We start from the raw sequence: 19,358 nt of genomic DNA, 5'->3' as shown, positions 1-19,358 counted from the left end.
GGGTAAAGTCCTTCCTTCTGGGTATCCCTGGGAGTTCCTTGGCTTGTAGATGCATCTGCCTCCATAGTCACATGGCATCTATCTTCCCCCATGTCTGTGTGTCTGTACTCCCGTTTATAAGATACCACTCAGAAGGGATTAGGTTTAGGATCCACCCTACTCTGATATTCCCTAATTAACATTAAAAAAAAGAAAACTCTATTATCAATCAGGGTCACATTTACAGGTACAGGAGTTAGGACTTCATATTTTGGGTGGGATACAATTAAATCCATCACAGCTGGTGTACTCAAACCATAGGGTACACCACACATCTTCCAAAAATTTGGGGGAAGGGGTAAGAGGGATATTATTTTTTTTTTTTTTTAGATTAAAGCAAACATTACTGTATAATGAAGATAAAACACGTGGCATCAAATGGTAGCATCCTCTTTGGGTTACAGGTCCAGAGCTCCAGGTTTCCTTCTCTACTCCCCCACCTGTGAGGAGTTTGGAACAGATGGCTTCTACTCCAGCCCTCTCACGTGACAACTACAGAGACTGAATCCAGAGAGGTGGGATAACACAACAAATCTAAGAGTGAAGCACAGAAGCCTGACTCTTGACTCCTAGCCGACGTTCTTACTTCTGTGTTACATAGTCTTCTCTTTATTTGCCTACCACTTAGGAGATAAACTACTAAAGTATTAAAAAGAGTTCAGGGTTAGTAGAAAAGGGTAAGAGAAACAGCAAGGGGGAGGAAAGAAATAAAGATTTTTTGATGCTTGCCCTGTGCCAGGTGCTTTATTTACATGAACTCATTTGATCATTATAACCACTATGCAGAGTAAATATATCCCCATTTTAAGGATGGGGTGCAGCAAAAGACAGATTATATTATTAACCGCTTAGGCCACACAGCTGGTAAGTGGTAGGGTTTGGGTCTGAGCTCAGGTCTGTCCGATGACAACCTTCTGACCTTCCTTATATTCTATCCAAACATATTAACCAGTCTCTGCTTAGATGAGAGTGCAGCAAATTTGGATTGGGCAGGAAGCACCTCTATAAGGAAGGGAAGTGACGGGAAGTGCAAAATCCCATGAGTTGCTCTCTAACTCTTCTCTCTCTTTCCTGGTTATAGACACCTGGGCATCAGAGTCATGAATAGCACCCTGAGGGATGCCCAGGCCCCGAGCTACCGTGAATGCCTCCTCCCCTCTGTGGCTCGGACCTCCTCTATCACCCATGTCACGCCAGCCAAGAAGATAACCTTCTTCAAGAAAGGGGATGCCTGGTTTTCCGGGGTCCGGCTAGCAGTTCACCGGCGCACCTTTAAGAGCTTCAGTGCCCTGATGGACGAGCTCTCTCAGCGCATGCCTCTCTCCTTCGGGGTGCGCTCCATCACCACGCCCCGGGGGCTGCGCTGCCTTAGCACTCTGGAGCAGCTGGAAGATGGGGGCTGCTACCTCTGCTCTGACAAGAAGCCCCCCAAGGCCCCCAGTGAGCCTGGCAGGCATCAAGGGACAGGCCTCTCTGCTCAGCCGTCGGGGGATTTCGAAGGCTGGTATGAGGTCCCAGGAATACCTTCTTCCTGGAAGAACCCTAAAGCCCCAAGGAGGATAATGTTGGTTAAGAACATGGACCCTAGATTCAAGAGGACAGTGGTTCTCAGTCATAGAAACACTAGAAGCCTTAGGGCCTTTCTCAACAAAGCCTCAGATCTTCTGCACTTTCCCGTGAAGCAGGTGTTTACAATCAGTGGGAAAAAGGTAGGCTCTTGAGGTATATTTCCTTAAAAGAATTCTTTGGACTTTGGGTCAAAATACTTAGATGGTATCTTGTTTTCCTAGAGCTGCTGTAACACACTGGCTTGCTTAAAACAGCAGAAATTTTTTGTGTCACAGTGCTGGAGGCTAGAAGTCCAAAATCAGGGTGTTGGCCATGTTGATTCCTTCTGAGAGCTCTTTAGGAGAATTTGCTCCATGCCTCTATCCTAACTTCTGGTAACAGCTGGCAATCCTTGGAGTTACTTGGTTTGTAGCAGCAGAATTCCAATCTCTGCCTCCATCTTCACATATCTGTCTTGCTCTGTGTCTGCCTGTCTGTATCTCTTCTCTTTTTATAAGGACACCAGTTATATTGGATTAGGCCCACCCTCCTCCAGTATGACCTCATGTTAACTAATTACATATGCATAGGGACTATTTCCAAATAAGGTCACATTCACAGGTGCTAGGGGTTAGAATTTGAATGTATCATTTTAGGGGACACAATTCAACCCATAACAGATGGAATGGGAGGATTATTCCTTAAAGGAAGTAATTGATTTATCTGCTACTAACTAAAAGTGACTAGAGAAGAGACATTCAGTTAGTTAATCAAATAAGCAATTGTTATTCAAACTTTCAGTGACCGTTTAGGGAGCACTGACTAAGTGCTAGGTGCTGTGCTTTGCACCCTTTGCAGTTTTCTTATCCACTCCTCTTAACAACTTATTTCAGTGAGAGTTCAGTGAGGGAAACAGACACTACTTGAGATACCTTAAGCAGAAAGCAATTTAATATGGGGCATTAGAAGCTTCCAAATCCTTGGAAAGCTGGAGAAGGGAACTCTAGATGGACCTGCAGGAATGGCTCCCAGTATCCTTCAAGAAGCTGCTAACTCTATTTGATGCTACTGTAATTCCTAAGTTCAAGAACACTTCTCTGCAAGCATCAAAGATTATAAAGCTGGGACCGAGAAACTGCTGTAGCTGCTTCTTGACACCCAGGAACTCTGGAGCACTGAGTCTAGTCCCTTCAGCTTTAGCTGCCATGGTCTCCTGTTACCCACACGCTTACTCAACAACAAATACTGCCAGAATCAAGAAAAGATAGTATCTGCCTCATTTCTACCTTCCCAATGTTGACCAAGGACATCTAATAGATGGAAAATTCCATCTGCATCCAGCCCTAACTGTAAAGAAGGCTAGTTAATATAATTTTTGCCTTTCCAGGTCTTGTAGAACATGAATGTGCACCAAAGGTGGGCAGGCAGAATGGAGATTGCCCCACAATCCAATCCTATTGCTATTTAACATCTGTGTACACCATTCTACTAATGCTTTAATTTCCAAACAGCAACTATAATAACATGTTCCCACCTAACAATGTAGCTCTCTCTCACACAATCGAAAACATACTCACCTTCTTCCCTGTCTTAGGCTGGATTCTCGAGAGAAGCAAAACCAGTAAAACATATAAATATATACAGAGAGAGATATTTATATCAATGAAATGGCTCACGTGGTTGTAGAGGCTGTAACGTCCCAAGTCCATGGGTCAGGATAGAGACTTCTCCTGATTCACGTAGCTGCAGGGTCTGGCAAACCCAAGATTGGCAGGTTGGAGAGCATGGCTGTTGCTCATAGGCTGTGAAAATTGACGAATCCCAAAATCAGCAGACAAGACCACAGGTAAGCTGCTAGCTAAAGTTCCAAGAACTAGAGGTCAGATGAACAGGAGCCAGCTGCAGGATCCAGAACAAGCAAAAGCCCCTGAGCCCTGCCAGAATGTCCACCCACACTCGATGCAGGCCACACGCCCAAGGAAACTCCCTTTCAACTGATTGGCTGCTCACAGCAGATCCCATCATGGGGGTGATCACATACCAGATCTCAACAGGGAAGTGACCACAGCATCACACAACTGCCAAAACATTGAGAATCATGGCCCAGCCAAGTTGACCAATGATCTTAACCATCACATTCCCCAAGGTTTCATCAATTACTGTATCCTTCTTCAGTTCAATCACAATTCCATCTTGATATCCTGTATCTGTAGGTCTAATTATCAAGTCCACCACTGCCAGAATACCTTATATAAAATAATACAGGGGAATAAGAGCAAAAAACAGAAAGTTTGTTAACATGTAAATATGTAGCAGAGCTGTGAAAAAATTAGATTATCTATCATGAAACCATCACTGGTACTTAAAATTTCCTTCCACTCTCCTTTCCATGCTCCCTCTGCCCTCAACCAGCACCCCAGCTAATTGTGGTTATGTACCTGGTGGGACTGAACCAGTATTCTTGAGGGGTCTGAGTCTTTGGTGTTTCTCCTTATATTGTGCTACTGTAGTCTCATATTAACTTTTACCCACTGGAAATGGCAACACTAGAGGGTACTCCAAAAAATTCCCTAGGCAATAAATTTCTTCTTCTCTGTTCTCGTTGAGTAATAGCAACTCCATTTCCCCTTGATAATCAAACTCAAACATCTCATATAACAAAGAAGTCCTCTTTTTGTCTTTTGGTTCAATGTCATAAGGAGCTCCATATGGCCAGGAGATTGTCTCAACATTCAGATCCATTGAACCACAATATGTGTCTCCTGGAGTGAATATCCTCCCTAGGTCCTGAGACCTCTAAACAATCAGAATCCAAAGTTGCAGGTACAGGAGGCAAAATTTTTGAAGCTAGGTCATTAGGTATAATAGTGAAAGGAGCCACTCTCATTCTTGTCCTTTAATTGCCAAATATCTGTCGCCTATGGAGAAACAGCACTATGTACTGGTTGCTATTTTGGAGCACATATCACATCTTGTAAGACAACACCTCAACGTCATAATGTGATGTCTTCCAGCTTGTGCCAAAATTGAGTTTTCCAAAGGATATTTTATTGTTCCAAAAGTATGGCTGCTTTTGAGCAATGGGATATATGGTTACCCAGTGAATTCCATGGGAGTTATCCTATTGTCTCTCTTCTTTTGCTGTAAAATCAATTCTTTAGATAGAAGTAATATTCACAGGTTCTGGCAATGATAAATAAGATATTCAGTAAGTCCATGGATGGTGATACTGGCAGAAGGATGATGGCCAAGGAAGTCTATGTCCAAAGTAAGTGTCTATTTCATTGAATACAAATTTCCATCCCCACTCCATAATGAAGAGGTTCAATGTAATCAGCCTCCCACGGGTGGCTGGCTGATTCCCTCGAGGTATGTTGTAGAGCGTAAGTTTATCATTGGTTTTTGCTGTTGGCAGCTTGGGCCCTCAGCAGCAGTAGACAGATCAACATTAATGAGGTGGAGTTTATGTTGTTAGTTAATGCTACTTTGCCACTTTGTTCATGAGCTGATTGAGCATACCCTGGGTGATTGGAGAAGAGGATGACTGACATCCACTAAAGAGTTTATTTGTCCACACGATTACTGAGAGTCTGCAGTGTATGCCCTTTGGGGAACATTCACATGAGGCACAAATATTCTCACACTCTGGGCCTATTCTGAGAGATCAATTCACTGGTTTTCTTCTTGTTATCAATCCTCCAGCCTTGTTCCTTCCAAGTCCCTGATTATCAGATTGAGCCATTAACCACTACCCTTAAATTGGTATAGAACTTCTTTCCCTTGCTCCTTCCAAGAAAAACAGTCAATTGAATAATACTGCCCCCTGGATTTTCCTCCCCTGACTCCCCTGAGTTGGTCTGTAATGTTGCATCCATCAAGTTTTTGCTAGTGTCAGCATATCCTGTGAAACGATCTGAAATCCAGAATCAAATATTTTCTTCTTCAGTTAACTGGTCATGGGAATTTCCCATGAAGTCCTAAGTGTGTGCTGAGCAGAGATGACAATGCATCAAGGCAGGTGAATTTGAAGTGTGAGCCGCTTGCTCATACAACTTGTACCTTTAGGACCTGCTTGCACCTGATCACTAGTACATGTCACCTCTACCTAAGGATTGAGTGTTATTTCAGCACACCTACTTTGTGACTTAATGAATCATATAATACCCAGTTCAATTGTATTTCAGCAACCAGCAGAAGAGTTGCTGACACACAATGAAGACAGGGAGGAAGACATTTATTGTCCATGGAAGCTTTTGGGGTACCCTCCAGTGTTACCATGTTCGGTGGGTAAAAGTTAATAGAAGACCACACTAACACAATATAAAGGGAACCAGTTATGTACTATAAGAGATAAGTGACCCTTTTACAGAAGTCAGAGAAGTTCCTAGGTCCTCTGTACATCCTTGAACTGAGAATTTAAACCCTGAGCTTGCCATTTTCTTTAAGCTCTCCAGAGCAGTCAGAGGCATCCAGCTTACTCCACTGTCCTTGCATTTTTTTACTCTCATGATAATAGCCTATCTTGGCAGCCAATGATGGATCAAAGTCTTGCTGTCAGTAAGCACTGCGTTCTACTATCAAGGGTGATTATTTAAGAACTTATTTTGTCACTGTGTGTCATGGAATACCAGTATCCCATTGTAACCAGATTATCACTGCTTTCAGATCCAACTAGTGAGATAACTAATGCCAGATTCCCATCCTTGGAGGTCTATTGCCTGTAACAACCTCTGATACCAAAGCCAGAAACCTCTCTAGGTATCTTAAGCAGGAGGGAATTACATACAGAGACTTTGATGCTTAAAGATTCATTGAAAGGCTGGAGGAGTGTAGGCTGGGTTTCTAGAAATGAATCACAAAATTGATTTGTCAGGGTAGACATCTCTGACACAGTTAAGAAAGTGGGGTGTTGGAAGGTCATCATTGGAATTATTGAGTTCAGTATCACCCTTCATTGCTGTGTTCCAGAATTAGGAAGCTGATGCCATCACAACTGCCTTTTGACATGCAGGAAGCTGGTGACTGGGAACTGGAACAATGAGGGTGGCTTTTGTTATCCCAGCTACAGATGCCTCTTAACACTTTGACCTTTTTTGCTTGTGGCAATAGCCAAAAGCAAAAGGAAGAAGGCCTCTGCTTCACTATTATTTTCCATATCTCATAAAAGTGCATCTAATTGCAACTTTTTCACATTTAGAATCATAGCTGCAAGGGAGTCCAGGAAATGTGTTTATAGCTTTCTGAGTTCTGCAGTACTGGAAAGCACAGCAGAAAGAGCGTGGAATAAACATTGACTAATCTTGTGCAGAACGGAGTACCAATTGAGATGTTTCAACAAAGGGCTACAAGGCTAGAAGTGTTCACTAGTCTATGCCAAGAAATTTGGAAGGCAGCTACCTGGCCAACTGACTGGAAGAGATCTATATCTGTGCCCATTTCAAAGAAAGGTGATCCAACAGAGTGGGGAAATTACTGAACAATATCATTAATATCACATACAAGTAAAATTTTGCTGAAGATAATTAAAGAATGGTTGCAACAGTACATCAACAGAGAACTGCCAGAAACTCAAGCTGGATTCAAAAGAGGACATGCAACAAGGGATATTATTGCTGATGTCAGATGGATCTTGATTGAAAGCAGAAAATACCGGAAAGATGTATATCTGTATATCTGTGTTTTATTGATTATGCAAAGACATTTAACTGTGTGGATCATAACAAATTATGGGTAACATTGTGAAGAATGGGAATTCCACAACAGTTAATTATGCTTGCGTGAAACCTGTACGTAGACCAAGAGGAAGTCATTTGAACAGAACAAAGAGATAACGCGTGGTTTAAAATAAGGAATGGTGTGTGTCAGGGATGTATCCTTTCACTGTACATATTCAATCTGTATGCTGAGCAAATAATCTGAGAAGCTGGACTACTTGAAGAAAAATGGATATCAGGATTGGAGAAAGACTCATTAACAATCTGCAGTATCCAGATGATACAACATTTCTTGCTAAAAGTGAAGAGGACTTGAAGCACTTACTGATGAAAATCAAAGACTACAGCCTTCGGTATGGATCACACCTCAATATAAACAAAACAAAAATCCTCACAACTGGACCAGTAAGCAACATCACGATAAACGGAGAAAAGATTGATGTTGTCAAGGATTTCATTTTACTTGGACCCACAATCAATGCCCATGGAAGCAGCAGTCAATAAATCAAACAACACATTGCATCGGGCAAATCTACTGCAAAAGACCTCTTTCAAGTGTTAAAAAGCAAAGATGTCATTTTGACTCTATCCATGGTATTTTCAATCACCTCATATGCATGCGAAAGCTGGACAATGAATAAGGAAGACTGAAGAAGAATTTATGCATTTGAATTATAATGTTGGCAAAGAATACGGAATATACTATGGACAGCCAGAAGAATGAACAAATTTGTCTTGGATGAAGTACAGGCAGAATATTCCTTAGAAGCAAGGATGGTGGGACTTTGTCTTACGTACTTTGGACATATGCAATAATGCTTCTCAATAATTCTGCAACCACCATGTACTAAGCATGTACTACATACAGAGTATGCAGACAGATAGGACTAGGTCCCTTCCTTCAATTAGCTCACAGGTTAATCAGTGTGGTGAGAGGGAGAGCAGGTACAGTTAACTGGAGAAAGAAGTATTAGAGTTCTCAGCTCGCTGTTCATATAGACTTACTAAAGGACTATTAGATGTTCTGCAAACATAATAACTTCATTGCTTCTGAGAAAGGGCTATGTGGTGTTTATCAGTTTTCAGGACCTCTACTGGATGAGCACCCTCAATAATGCTCTTTTATCATGTTTGCTCTACCTCTTCCAATTTTGGTGAAATATTAGTTTATGATAAAAAATGGGAGCATCACTTAGTTCTCAATTCCTTTTTCTTCCTGGAAAGTCTGATTCCCTAGAAGCATGGCTATGTCTACAGATTGATAGACTTGGATCATGTTTGGTTGTTGTGATGGACTAGGAATCTAAATCAACAAAATCTACCTGGCAGCTTAAAACAAACATATAATAAATATGTTGAAAGATCTTCTGGTATACAACAAATTTCTATGCCATGTTTTAGGAAGAGAATGTTAAGACTTCTCTCTTTTTTTAATGTTCTTGTTAATGAGCACACCTTCCTAATTTGAGAAAATGAAAAGGAACATATTCTGCACTTTAAAGGTGGAAATAACCCCCACCCAACACTGCTAACTACAGTGTAATGCTATAAATAGTGCAAACCCTCAGACATGCAGGGGCATCTTGGGCCAGGTGAGATTTTCTAAAAGCATGTACCTTTTTCCTGGCATGGAATCCAGCACTGGTGTTGCATACTCTACTTCTAGCCTAGGAGCAGACATCCTGCTGAGGAGGGCGGGGGAAGTGGGTGGGTGGGGGGAATGGCACAAGTGTCTGGGCAGGAGCCTAAAGAACTATTGTAGGAGCCAGAAATGGAAAGGCTACCTATAGAGAGAATGGTGCCTGCCCCTCCCTGCCTCACTAAGGGCAGAAATAGAGGCAATAGCCTGGGATTAGCCTGAAAAACAGGTCATACACAAGAGAGGACTCTCTGCTTGGGAAAACGGTGAGACAGTGAATCAGGTCTCTGTATGAAAGCTGGAAGGCTTATTTCTCTGGTTGCTTCAATATTCTGGAGGGTGAAAGTATAGGCAGGGAAGCAGAATAACAGGCTTCTTAAAGTCTTAGCCACCAGAGGCACCCAGAGTAACTTCCAAATCACAGGCCTCATATCTGGTGGAGGGAGGGATGCAGTTAGAAAGATTATTGTGGTATGACCTCAGTCTTCAGCTAATGATGGATGTGTTATGGGGAGTAAGTGGGGTTCTTCCCTTGGATCAGGAATCTGGGGTGAGGTGTGCAAAAATCAGGAAGGGGTTGGAGGGAGTGGGTTCTTCAACCACTTGTATCTTCCTGGGAAGGATGTGGTTCTGGAGACCAGGACCCCTAACTCCACACTCTTCTCATCAGGTGGACTCCCTGCAGAGTTTGCTACACAGCCACTTGGTGCTGGTGTGTGCTGGTCATGAGTCCTTCAGACCTCCTGCAATGGAAGATTCTAGGAGAAATGGAACTGAAACTTTACCTAAGCTGAATTTAAGGAACAAAAATGGTGAGTTAGTTTTGGTTTTTCACCAATCTTATTTGCACTGGATGTTGGTTCATTAGGACTGGGCAGATATTGCTTCCAGATAATTCAGGAAACCTGCCTTTGGCCCAATTCTTGGTTATCCCAGTTGCTTTTGGGTCTCTCTTGTCTCTTCTTCCTCCTTTTCATCGCCATCAACCTTAACTGGGTTGGACATCCAACTGGGATACAAGAGAGGGGAGTATGGTATGTAAAGGAAATAGGAATTAGGAGATCTTTAGCTCTAAGTTTGTAGGTTCCAAAATAACTTTTATTAAGAACCATTATGGAGGCAATGGACCATGGGTGCATGACATTGCATGGCTGAGGGTGCAGACTTGAATATCAGAACCTGATATTGTATGTCCAAGTCCTTTAAGAATCAGTAATCCCTTAGGCAACAGTAAGGGCCTATAGAGAGATCAAAAGGACTAAAACTAATGATAACCATCAGTCATCCATATATCTATACATCCAGCCATACATCCATCCAAAATGCCTACTATGCACCAGACTCTAGATTTGGTTATATTGTATATGTATATATAAACACACACACAAATACCAAAAATGCAGGATAAAAGTTTAAGCAAGATTGCTGGAATTCTGGAGTGGCAATGGGCTTTTTGGTGAGTGAACAAAGTAATATCCTTTGTAAAAAGCTGTTAAGCAAACAACAATAACAACTACAATAATTTCCGTGATTGCTGCATGCCACGTGCTGGATGTACAAAGACGTATTAGCCACAGCACCTTCTCTGGAGGAGCCCAGTTTCATTTGGGTCCTATGGAGGATCAGGGCTCAAAAAAGCTTTTTCCTACCCAGATGTATTCAATGGGGGGTCTTTTCTTCTGGTGGCCATAGACTCAGCGCTTCCCTTTTGCCAAATGCTAGCTCAAGAGGTGAAATGAGAAAGCACAAAGTACTTCATTCTTTCTTAGAGTCACTTCTTTCTATTCCCAGGTGGCCTCTTATGTTTTTCATAGGTTGGGGTACAGGCTTGCATATCAGGACCTGATACTGTATGCCCAGGTTCTTCCTTGCAATCATTTATCAACTCAAGAGGTTGATGAGTGTTAGGAAGATAAATTACCACTAATCATTGCAAAACATTTTATAGCCTACAATCAGACTCATATGCAGCAGCTTATTGATTTCACATCCTTTGCTGGGGGTGATGTGAGAAGAGATAAGCGTTAGCTCTGGGTACTGCTGCTCTGCCTGTCATCTCTGCTGTCCATTGAGAACCCACTGTACGTTAGAAACTGCAGAAAGTTTTATATACATCGCCTTGAATCATCAAAACAAACCTACCAAATAGATATTATTATTTTACAACTCAGAAAATAGGTTCTGCCTAAAGCGACACAGCTACTAAGTGGCAGAGTTGGGATTGAATTCAGGCCTCATGCTCATCCCACTAAGCTATCCTGGTTCACAAACTGGCAGCTCTATGGATATTCATTGTAGAGTGGGTTCTGCCCTCGTTGTGCTGTTTTAGAGGTGGTGGTGGTGTTAGGTGGTGAAAGGCTCAAGACTAGCCTTCGTGCTTTTACCCTGGTGCTCCCCACAGTTGCTCACCATCTTTTCCTCTTTCCTCTTACTCTTCACTGCATACCAGGGAGCTGGGGACTGAAGGCCAAGCAGAGTGTTATCCACTCGAGGTCCAAATCAGGTGGCAGGTCACGGCAGTTCTCCTTGCTGTCAGAGAGGTCTGGTATCAGTGACCCCTCAGTGTCCCTGCATCGCACCTGGATGGGCCCTGCCCTTCATAGTGACCCTCAGGACACATCTGCCTGCCTTGGCCCCTTGGTGGCTGATGATGACTTTGAGAAGAAGGTCCACATGAATGAGGACGGCAGTCTGTCTGTGGAGATGAAAGTCCGTTTCCATCTGCTCAGCGATGACATGCTCCTGTCGTCCACAGGGGCCAGGAGGGCCAGCACCCTCACGACAGCCAGTGGGGAGTGCCCTGTCCTGGGGGAGGTGGACCCCCTACATTGTGTGTGGGAAGGCAGCTCTGGGGGCTTCTCAGAGCCTGGGACGCTGGGACTGAGGCCCTGTGAGTCAGGCAGTGAGGAGGCCTTTAACCAAGACCAGCAGGCAAGTCCCAGCTACGAGATCTGGACAAACCCCCTGTACAGGACCCAGCAAGAGGACACAGGTTCTTGGAGTAGGGCTGGGCTTACTCAGCACTGCCACTCCATGGCTTCCTGGAGCCAAGTTGTTGCCAGCTGGAAAAGAACCAGTAAGGCCAGTGTCAGCTCTGCCTCCAATGCCAGACCTCCAGCAGGCTCTGAGCCAAAATCCTTGTACTGCCCCAGGACCCTGGAAGGCAGCATGGGCAGCTGCAGTGGGTGTCAATCCTCCAGGGCTACCTCCAAGAGAAGAGGTGAGCAGGAAGTTGGCTGCACGCCCTGGGCTGGTGGGGGCCCAAACCTAGGACCCGACCTATGTCCAAAAGGAGCAGAGGAGGGCAGCAGGGAACAACAAGCTGAAGAGGAGGGACATGAAGAAGCACCTTCACTGGGCTGCCTGAAACATGGGCCTTGTAGCCTAGAGGATGCTCTTCCTGATTCATCAGCAAGTGCCAGGTTTCTCAAGAAGTCCAGTGAAAGGGGTGAGCCATACTGGGGCTGCGCAAGCAGGATGGGAACCATGACTTCACAGCAGGAACACACCCAGGAAGGCAGCACCGATTGCCCTACTTTGAGTCCCTCGTCTTTGAAGAACGGAGACCTACAGGCAAAGGAGTGTGGACAGGGCACTGGAAGCCACAAGGCCAGGGATGGGTCTGTGACAAAGCTACCTGTGGCTTTGGGCCATTCTAGCTCATGGGATGCTGAAGGGTGCTCTTCCCCATTTTTCCCCTGTACCTCAGCCCAGAGAAGGAGGAGAAAGCAGAAGAGCCAGGCTAGTGCTGTGTCCTCACCCAGCACTTCTAGCTTTGGCAGCATTTCCCAAAGAAGCTGCCACAGGCAACATCACCACCAAAGGGATATCCACTGCTCATTGGACTCACCTACAACCAAGCAAGCACTGAGTCCTGCTAATAAAGGAGGGGCCTGCTCAGATGGCCCAGCACCAAGTTTTACTGAAAGCTCATCTAGTGTCAGGAAACAGGCTTCCAAGGACCCAGGGTCTCCCTCTTCTGGCTCTTTTCATTCCCAGTGCCCACCAGGGTTCAGCAGCACTGCCATTATACTTGTTACTAATTCAGAGCCACAAAAAACAGACTTTGCTTCTAATTTCTACCACCCACACTTCACCTCTGTTGAGACTGAAGGGGACCCTGAGCTCAGGGTGAGCTCACCATCCCCCACACCTTCCAACCCATCAGACTGCTTTAGCTCTCATGTTAGGGTTGATCACCTGGATGAAAAGGCAGGAGGCAACATCACCAAGCTCTCCACACCCTTGGTTTGGGTAGTTAAAAGGCCTGATGGAGTGAAATCAGGAGACCACCGAGGCAACTACTGCTCCCAGATTGATACAGCCCTAGTCTGTGGGACCCATGGTGGTAAAACGCAGGCCCCGCAGGCTTCTCAGCCACAGGGCGGCCTACAACCTATCTCTGGGGCCTGCTTGGTGTGCAGCAGGTACAGCCCCACACCCCCGAGGGGACAATCTTGTGTCAAGAAACACTCTTCAAGCAGCAGTAGCAATAGCAATAACAACCAAGGTACTGACTGGGGGTCAAGTGGAGGTAAGCAGGGGGATGAAAAACTCAATGGACTGAGAACACTGACTCTGGGCTCAAAATCAGGGGCCATAGGGAAAACAGTGAGAGCAACCAAGAGGAGCAGCCCCAGCCCCAGCCTCAGCCCCAGAGGGATGTCACAGGGGAAGATTGCTAGTGAAGAGGAAAGCCTTGAGGAAAGAGAGGAAGATGGCAACATGATGCCTAGTACTCTGCCCCACATCTCACCAGAAGCTGTCATCTGTGAATGGCTGAACCACATCCCAGAAAAGCCCATACTTATAAAATATGAGATGATGGATGAGAGCCCAAATGTGGCTGGGGATGGCCCAGAAGACACCCAGGAGGACCCTGTTGACAAACATTCCCTGGAAGTCCTCGGGGAGTTAGCTCAGGCCAGAGAACAGCCCCTGGAAGGAGAGACAGGTGAGAGACCAGAACTGGATAGAGCCTCAGTGACTGATGATACTAGTCCCAAATCAAAAGAGGCTTTTCCTCAAAAAGGAGCTTCCAGGGGTGTTTCAGATGCTTGTGAGGAAGCCAGAGCCAGTGATAGAACCACTGTGGGCCATGGTGTGAGTGAGGGTGTCCTGCCCAACAGGATACCTACCTCCATACAGATCATGAAGGAATTGATCAGCTCAAAGCAAGGCCGGCCCAGCAGCCTGCCTGAAGTGTCTGGTGTAGTGGGAAGGAGGCTCAGCCACTCTGCCCGTGCTCTTGTCACTTGTCTCGCCAGGCTCCACTTCTTTGATGAAGACCTTGGGTCTCCTGTCAGCAAAGTGAGGTACATAGACTCCCCTCAGTTCCAGGAGCTCCTGGCCATTTTCCAGTCCTTGTGGCCACAGTATGACCTTGGGAAGGAAGAGCTGGACTTGGGCCTCCAGGAGCTCAGATCATGCCAAGCTCTGCCAGACTTCACATCCCACACTGTGACTGAGGACTTCACCCCGACATCCTCCTCAGGAGTAGATGTCTGCAGTGGTTGCAGAGGCTCAGGGGAGGGCAGCGGGCCTTGCCCTGTGGACTGCGCCCTGACTGCTGAGAGGATGGAGCTGCCCTTAAAAATGGTGACAAGCATCATCTCCTATCAGAGGCCTGACTCCAGAACCTCAGAGAACCCAGAGGATCTGAGAAACCAACACCTGAGTAGTCCCAAAGCCTCCTCAAACTCCCAAACTTGGACTTGTGCCACAAGCCAGGATGAAGCAGGAGAAAACAGCAGGGAGCAGATGCTGGACAATAGCCTAGAACAAGTAGTTGATAACACGATGCAAGAAGCGGGGGTACAAGTAGAGAAGACACAAGAAGAAATAGAAAAAGAAGAAATGCAAGAAGAGCATAGTAAAGAGGAAGAGTTTCCAGAAGAGGAAAGAGTCAACAAACAGGATTCATCAGTGGACGGCACTCAGGATGGAGAGGGCATACAGGAAGACACGAGAATACAGAAAGAGGAAGCAGGAAGAGACCCTGACTCCGTAGACCTGTGTCCTCCAGGAATGAGTGATAAACCAGCAGAGCCCTCCAGTAGCCCCAGTGAGAGTGACTCTCATGCCAGTGAGCATCAAAGTGGCCCCATGTTTGAGCCTGGTTTGAAAAAGCTGCCTAGAAATGCTGAGATGGCAGGTGAACAAACCCAGATCAATTCCACTCAGGAGACTGGGGAGAAGAGCAGCTCCATGGCCCACAGAGGGCTCCTGGATCTTGACCCCATCTGGGTGTTCAGGTTATTGAAGAAAATAGAGAAGGCCTTCATGACCCACTTTGCCAGTGCCATAGCCACGGTCCGAGTCTGCAGAACGACGATCTGCTGGATCAGATGGTGGCAGAGGTGGAGCAGAACTTGGGCTGGCGGCTCTAAGAGAGCATTGAGAAGGAGGTCAGGAAGATCCAGAGCAGGGCCAGGAGGAAGGCGCCCAGGCCATCCCGGGAAGCACTGCGGTGGGAGGCTTCGATGCAGACAGAGCAGCAGAGACGCCGCTTCCAGGGCCTGCGCAACCTCTCTGCCTTCAAGGAGCAGACCCGAGCCCATGGGCTCTTCTCCCTCACCCTGGAGGATAAGCCATCCCTCAGTGGTGCCCCAGGGACTGAGCTGGGTGGGAAGGCCAAGGGGGAGGGGTTTTGCCCCTGTGAGGCCTGCATGAGGAAGAAAGTGAGCCCCACATCCTCGAGGGACACAATGGGACAATGCAGTGCACCCATTGAAAAGGCCTTTGACCTGCAGCAGATTTTGCAGAAGAGGAAGGGAGGACCTATTAATGGGGAGGCACTAGAGGGAGCTCCTAAGAAGGGAGGGATGGGGCTGCTTCAGAAGGCCTCCTCGAGGACCGGATCTGTCCAGGGAGCTGATGGAGAGCTGGTGCTGGGATTAGGCCCTGGTTCTTGGGTGGATGAGGGAGATGAGGATAAAGGGAACCAGAAACTCAGAGGAGATGAAAATCTTGAACTAGGGGAGGCAGAGGGGGCTAATTACCAGGAGGGAGAGGAGGACTCAGATGCCCAGAAGAAAGACAGGAAAACAGATATCAGTGTTGGCAACAACCTGGAGAAAGAAGAATGGGAGGAGAAGGATGTGGGTGAGCAGGAAGAAAACAGGAATGAAGAATCTGGGAATGAGGATAATTTGGAGGGTTAAGCCTCAGGAAGAGGTGACCAAGGTCCAGGAGGAGAGGGTGATGGTGCAGATGCTATCAAGGCCCAGGAAGCTGAAGGAGAGGGACAGAGTCGAGAGGTGAGAAAGAAGGTATCCCACCAGTTAGCCAAGGAGAGGGCCACTTGAGTGAGGCTTCTGAAAACAGCAGTCCCTACCAAGAGGGGAGGCCTGCACCTCCCCCTGCCCCAGGTGGAGATACCCCTCACCAAAGGTCAGCCCCTGAAACAGTCATCTCCTCCTCTAGCATGTTGTCTCTAGGAAAATGCTCTCAGGTCTCTCAAAAAGGCTCAGAAGAAGAGCATTCCAATGGAGATACAAGGAGCATTGCAGATGAGCCCAAGGTAATCACTCAAGAAAGAAAAGTCACCAGGATGTACTTAGAAAGCTCCACCTCTGAGCAAGAAGGAGCCCCTTCAGGCCCAAGCACTCCAGACCAGGGGGCAGATAAAGACCCTGACTTAGAAGATAGGAAGGTAGTTAAAAGCCTCACTTTTACCAAGGTGGTAGACAATACAGATGAATTTGGCCAAGATGATTCAGATTTTCTGGAGATCAAGCTGTGAGATGATCATGAGTCTTGTAACTGTTTTTATTAACATTTTGTCTACAAACCTGAGGGAAGCTCAGTCCCCTGGAGATGTATAGAGAACATGGGAGAAAATCAAAGGATTTGCCAAAAACACAGCGTACACCACACTTTCTCTGATTTCTACATTCTGAAGTTTCAGTGAGCCCTGTTGTCCTGTCACAGTGTGAAGGAGAGTTATCCTCAGATCTGACCTGTTCTTGGAGGTCAGTCCTCCCTCATCCATTTGCCTCCTGAGCAAGGAGCGATGAACCAGATTGGAAGTGTTCCATTAGAGTTTTTGTTTGTACTAACAAGTGTTTCTCTTGTTCTTTTGCCTGTTGATCTCCTGTTATTTTTCTCTTTGGCCTCTCTTGGCAGTCTGCTCGTTTGACTTTGAGGTGCTTTTTTCTAGTCTTGAATATATTTGGTGACTCTGCAGATGTTGATAAAGTTTGTTCTTAGCCTAAAAGTCAAAGTGTATTTCCTTAATTCATATTTTGATAATGGAAAAATTGGAAAATGCAAAAAAATAGGAAAAAAGAAGTCACCCCTAACCCCTTGACTCAGACATTACTTCTGTTAGCAGTTTGATGTATTTCCTTCTATCGTTTTTCTAACCATTTTATAGTTGAACTTATCTTTTATATACAAATTTATATACTCATTTTTTTAATTTAACAATAGAAATATTTCTCCCATTTATCACAAAATTTTTATAAACATAATTTAAAATACCTGAATAATGTTCCTTATGAGAATATAAAATACTTCACCTTTTTCCTATTGTTGACCATTTAAATGGTTCTCATGATTTTGTTCTTAAAAGCTTTTTTCTAAACTTCAGGTTATTTCCTTTAGGATAAATTCCCAGGCATGGAATTACTGAGTTGCAGGCTATCAACCTTTTTAAGGTTTTTGATATCTTGCTGCCAAATTGTTTTTCAAAATGCCTGTACTAACTGCCATCACCAGCAGCATGCAAGAGTGCCTGGCCCACCATACTCTCTCATCAGTGTTTGATATTGTCGTAAACACTAGAAATCTTTTGCTAGCCTTTTGAGCAAAGAAACAATGTGGTACTATTTAGATATGTTTGATTGCAAATGAAATGAAAGATTGTCTAAGTTTTTAAAAACTACTTGCATATAAATTATATGGGTTTGACATTTGCCCATTTATCTACTGGGATTCAGGGTTTTTTTAATTTTTTAAATTTTTGAAATAAATTAATTGCATGGTCTCTATATAACTTAAAAAATTTTCTATTTTTCATTTTTGAGATTAAGAAATGCCCTCCCTCCACATTCTTCTATAGCTGGCCTCAGACTGGGCCCTGTCTGGGTAGGGAGCTCTTTGATGGGACAGGATTTCTTTGGATTTCACTGGCTTTCTGCTCATACGTGTTATTTTGTGTTATACAGATTTATTAAAATGAAAATGTATGCTACAAGTAAAGGCATTTTTCCTTGTTGTTTAAATGTATCCACATAAAGCAAACGTTGGGTGTATTTTGCATCTGCACACCTGTAGCATCTGCTCTGCTGTGCTCTGTTGTTGAGCACTGGAATGTTCTTAATAAAATTTCACATGTTTAAAAATGCTGTGACAGTGATTCTTTGAGGTTTTCGCACACACACATATATACATATATGTATATATATGAGCCATGGTGGTGCAATGGTTAAGTGGTTGGCTACTAACTGAAAGGTTGGTGGTTTGAACCCACCAGCCACTCTTCGGGAGAGAAGACCTGGTGATCTGCTCCTGTAAAGACTATAGCCTAGGAAACATAGGGCAGTTCTAATCTATCATATAGAGTCACTACGAGTTGGAATCGACTCAACAGCACACAACAACATACATACATATTTTAACCTTTACATATTTTGAGGTAGCGTGTTGTTGGATATTGACTGGTGAACTAGTGAAGACTGAACTCATGAGTCACTTGTCAAGTCAGAGTGAAGAACTTGGATCCTAGCCAGAAGCAGAGTGTACTGATTTAGATGTGATCTGCAGATCTGGGGAGTCATTCAGCACTCGTCGCTATTGGTGTACATGGAGCATCCACCATGCATCTCTTCTATGATTTGAGGTCCCCAGTCATTCCCTAAGAGATATTCCAACCTCTTTGTTTCCCTATCTGCTGCTTCCTAAATGTCAGAGTTAGCCAGCCCTGACACCCACTGACCTGGCACTTCATTAAAATGGGATCGTCCGTCTCTATCAACAGAGTGCAATGGAAAGAGGATCTAGGCTCAAGTCCCAATTATATCACCCAAACTTCAGTTTCAACATCTGTGAATTGGGGTAAATAATGCTTTTCTTACAATATTGTTAAGAGAAGTAAATGCGATAACTTATGAAACTGCATTACACATACTTTGGGAAAATATCAGTATTTTAAAGTATTCGTATTAATTATAACTACTACTTATTCAGTGCCTACTATGTGTCAGGTACCATATCAGACTCTTTACATAAATGATCCCATTTATTCTGCCCAACAAATCTGTGAAGTAGGCATATTCATCTGCATTTTACCAACAAAGCAGCCAAGACTTAGAAGAGTTATATAAACTTTCTCAAAATCACATAGCTAGTTAGGGGCAGAGCCAGTATTTAGACTCAAATATTTCAGACTCTTGTCTTGGAAGAAGTACAACAAG

The 19,358-nt window shown here is 44.7% G+C and overlaps 1 protein-coding gene across 1 annotated transcript; it reads left to right on the top strand.

Annotated features, from left to right (window-relative positions):
- The first annotated feature begins 1,139 nt into the window (after positions 1–1,139).
- Positions 1,140–16,247, top strand: RP1L1 (RP1 like 1). The gene is given in 5 exon segments (XM_012557221.1): positions 1,140–1,748; positions 9,611–9,752; positions 11,390–12,746; positions 13,131–15,256; positions 15,259–16,247. Coding segments are annotated over 5 exon segments (5,223 nt in total).
- Positions 16,248–19,358: the final 3,111 nt, after the last annotated feature.

Source organism: Trichechus manatus, unplaced genomic scaffold (genome assembly GCF_000243295.1).
Source record: "Trichechus manatus latirostris isolate Lorelei unplaced genomic scaffold, TriManLat1.0 scaffold00091, whole genome shotgun sequence".
In the NCBI taxonomy this organism is placed as follows: domain Eukaryota; kingdom Metazoa; phylum Chordata; class Mammalia; order Sirenia; family Trichechidae; genus Trichechus; species Trichechus manatus.
This window is presented reverse-complemented; position numbering and strand designations above follow the sequence as displayed.